The sequence below is a fragment of the Vombatus ursinus genome, unplaced genomic scaffold, assembly GCF_900497805.2.
Source record: "Vombatus ursinus unplaced genomic scaffold, bare-nosed wombat genome assembly UNPS02001323.1, whole genome shotgun sequence".
Taxonomy (NCBI): domain Eukaryota; kingdom Metazoa; phylum Chordata; class Mammalia; order Diprotodontia; family Vombatidae; genus Vombatus; species Vombatus ursinus.
Window position 1 is genome coordinate 1 of NW_020941101.1, and position 3,204 is coordinate 3,204.

The 3,204-nt window shown below is 57.6% G+C and overlaps 1 protein-coding gene across 1 annotated transcript; it reads left to right on the forward strand.

Moving 5' to 3' along the window:
- Positions 1 to 11: 11 nt before the first annotated feature.
- LOC114045613 (polyserase-2-like) lies at positions 12 to 3,198 on the forward strand (the record flags this gene model as incomplete). Its single annotated transcript, XM_027865696.1, has 6 exons — positions 12 to 371; positions 721 to 854; positions 953 to 1,181; positions 1,325 to 1,460; positions 1,684 to 1,931; positions 3,103 to 3,198. Coding segments are annotated over exons 1-6 (1,129 nt in total), but the record flags the coding sequence as incomplete, so codon positions are not given.
- Between the last annotated feature and the right edge of the window lie 6 nt (positions 3,199 to 3,204).

Below are 3,204 nucleotides of genomic sequence, written 5' to 3' on the forward strand. Positions count from 1 at the left end.
ATTGATGGAAGCCAAGATCGACACCCCGCCTCCCCACCACACATACATTGCCCGTGCACACACACGTGCACGTACACCTGCACACATGCAGACAGACTTTCCATCTGCCTGCAGATGGAATTCAGAAAGCCTGGCCCGGGTCCAGGCAGGGGTCATCAACCTAGAAGACCAGGTTCGGGCCCAGCTTGTGGGCATCTGCCGGGCCCTGCCCCACCCTTTGATAGGTGTGCACATGGGCCTGGGCCTAGTCCTCCTCCAGGAACCCCTGCGCTTCCAGCCCAGAGCCCTGGCTGTGTGCCTCGAGGAGTCCCCAGAGAAGCCTCAGCTGCATCTCTTTGACTGCTGGGTCCCTGGCTGGACCTTGATCAAGGGTGAGTCTTGAGCACCAGGAACTGGGAGTCCATGCCACTGAAGATGGTGCTAAGAGGCCAATGAGGCAGACACAATACAAAGAGTTCTGTGAGCTCTTGAGTTCCAAGATTTAGGGCTGGAGAGGGCCTCAGACCATGGAGATCAATCCTGTCATTTTTCAGGTGTGGAAACTGAGGCCCCAAAGGACTTGCTCCAAGTCACCGAGGTAGTAAATGGTGGAGTCAGGGTTTGAAAGCAGGTTCTCTGCCCCCCAAGCTAGCTCTTTGGTCTCATGATACCCTAAGGAGGTGCCTTTCAGAAACTCCAGGCTCAGGGAGCCTTTCTCCCCTTCCACTCCATCCCATGCAGGAAACCTGGTCACAATGCAGAAGCGGCAACTGAATATGGTTGAGGTCAGCAACTGTGCCCAGTATTGGCCCATCAAGAACTCGCTGGCCTTCTGTGTGGAGGCCAAGAAAGTGATGGGCCAGAGCAGCTGCAAGGTGATAAGTGTCCCTGGCAGGCCCAGGCCGCCGTCCCACGGATCTGTCCAACCCTCCCAGGCCCTCTCCCTTACCTCTTCCTCCCTACCCCCTGGCAGGGAGACCTGGGATCCCCACTGATGTGCCGCCCAAAGCTGCACCTGGAGGAGACCCCCTGGGTACAGATGGGCATCCTCACCGCTTTCAATGAGGACTGCGTTCGGCCTTACGTCTTCAGTCGCATCGGCCCCTTCAGCCTTTGGCTCAAGGCCTCCACGAGGCCCCAGCACCCCCCCTGGGCCAGGCCTGTCCACAGGCCCACCCTCTCTTCCCTGCCCAAGCCTGAAGGTGAGCGAGACTTCCTCTTCCCTTCTGCTAGGGTCCCTGGCCCTGGGGAAACTGAAACTCCCTGGGAGAACTGGGCCCAGAAAGCCAAGGACGGGGTTTGGAAGGGCCCCGCTCAAGAGGCTGAGACTATGGCCCACCTCCAGCCCTGGTAAATCGGATTTCGCTCCGCTTTGCAATGCCCTGGCAAGCTCTGATTGTGACCTGTGACAGGACCATGTGCAGCAGCTCCATCCTCAGCCCTTCCTGGGTCCTCACCTCAGCCCACTGCGTCCGGGACGTGTAAGCACTTAGCTGACGGGTGGCTCCTTGGAGAAGAGGCTTCCACGGCAAAGCAGGGCTCCAAGGTGGTGGGGGAATCTGCGAGCCAAGCAGATGTCGATGAGGCCACTGGAGAAGGGGAGGGGGACGAATCTGGTCATACCATTCGAGGCTGAGTGGGGTGGGATGAGATAGGAAGACCTCACAAGGGGGCCCACTGGGACCATTTCTTGTCCCATGACAGGAGATCAGAGAACATGGCAGTACTCCTGGGGCTGCCACAGCCTGGGGGCAACATGACAGCTGCACGGGTGTCCAGTGTTGTCCTGCATGAGCAGTACCAGGTGGTGAATGGGGTCCCTTGGAATGATTTGGCTCTCATCCTCCTGCAGAAGCCCCTAGGCCCTACCCAGCCCCTGGCCCCTGTGGGCCATGTGGAGGACATGCACAAAGCTGAGTGCTGGCTCATGGGGGCCCGTGAACTCCGAGAGGGTGAGCTGCACTCAGCTGGTGATGGCCTTGAGCCCCAAAGTCAGCAAGAAAAAAAAAGAACGAGACCTCAGCAGCCAGGGAGAGCCAGCCACCTCCCGAACTGGGCTCAGTCCAGCGGTTAGCAAGTTTTCTTTAGATGAGGTCGCAGAAGCCCTTTCGGCAACGTTGGCCCGTCAGTCTGCCTTTTAGGGCTGTGTGATGATCTATTCGTCCTGAGCCAGGCTAAAGAAATGTGCTCATTCTGGCCAGTGGACCCTCCCAGAGCACCCTGCCATGACTCTCCAAAATCCTGTCTCTGGCCATCAACCCTCCCCGTGCAGCCCAGGAGTGTAGCCTGCCGACCTGCCCTCCTACAGTGGGACACTCACTGTTGGTTTAAAGCTAATAATAACCACAGCTCACACTTTACAAACAGGATCTCACTGGACCCTCCCAACAGTCCTGGGAGGGAGGGGCTGTTATGATGCCCATTTTACAGATGAGGAAACAGGTAGACAGAGGTGAGGTGATCTGTCCCCGGTCACCACCTAGGAAATGTCTGAAGCTAGATTGGAACTCAGATCTTCCCAACTCCAGGCCCAAGGCTCTGTGCACTGTGGCGCCCCTGCCAGGCCAGCTGAACCTGCACACCTCCCCTGTCTGGGCCTTGAGTGAGCTTCTGATCACATTCCAATGGAAGGGGAGAGAAAAGGGTTAGAGTTAGACATGGGATGAGGGTTAGATACAGAGGCCCTGACAGACCAGAAGGAGCCAATCCCCTCACTTTACAGATGCTCAGAGAGCTCACCTGACTGGTCCTTTGCCCAGCGTCCCTTGGGGAGGGAGAGAGGGAGAAGGAAGAAGGAAGGACACGGATAAAGAGAGGGATGTGAGGAGGGGGCTTCTCTAGAAGGTCGATTAAATGGAAAAGTCCCGAAAGCCAGAACCAGGAGGAGCCTCCAGCTGGTCATAAAAGCTTATTCCCCTCTTCCTTTAGCCTAGGGCCCTGTCCCATAGATGTGCAGGCAGGGGACCAAACACGTGGAGCCCCTCTTGTCCAAAGGGACAATGGACAAGATGGCCCTAGGCAGATGGAGACCAGCCACAGCCACCCCTGAGCCCTCACCACACCTCCTCCCTCACCCCTCCTGCTCTCATTCTCCCCCCCACCCAGTGGCCCTGCTGTTTTCAGGTGAGAGGGACCAGTACCCACAAGTCCTCCAAGTTCAGGTGAAAGATGCTTTGAGCTGTGCGCACCTCTTCCCTGGCATCAAGAGCTCGGTGCTCTGCCTGG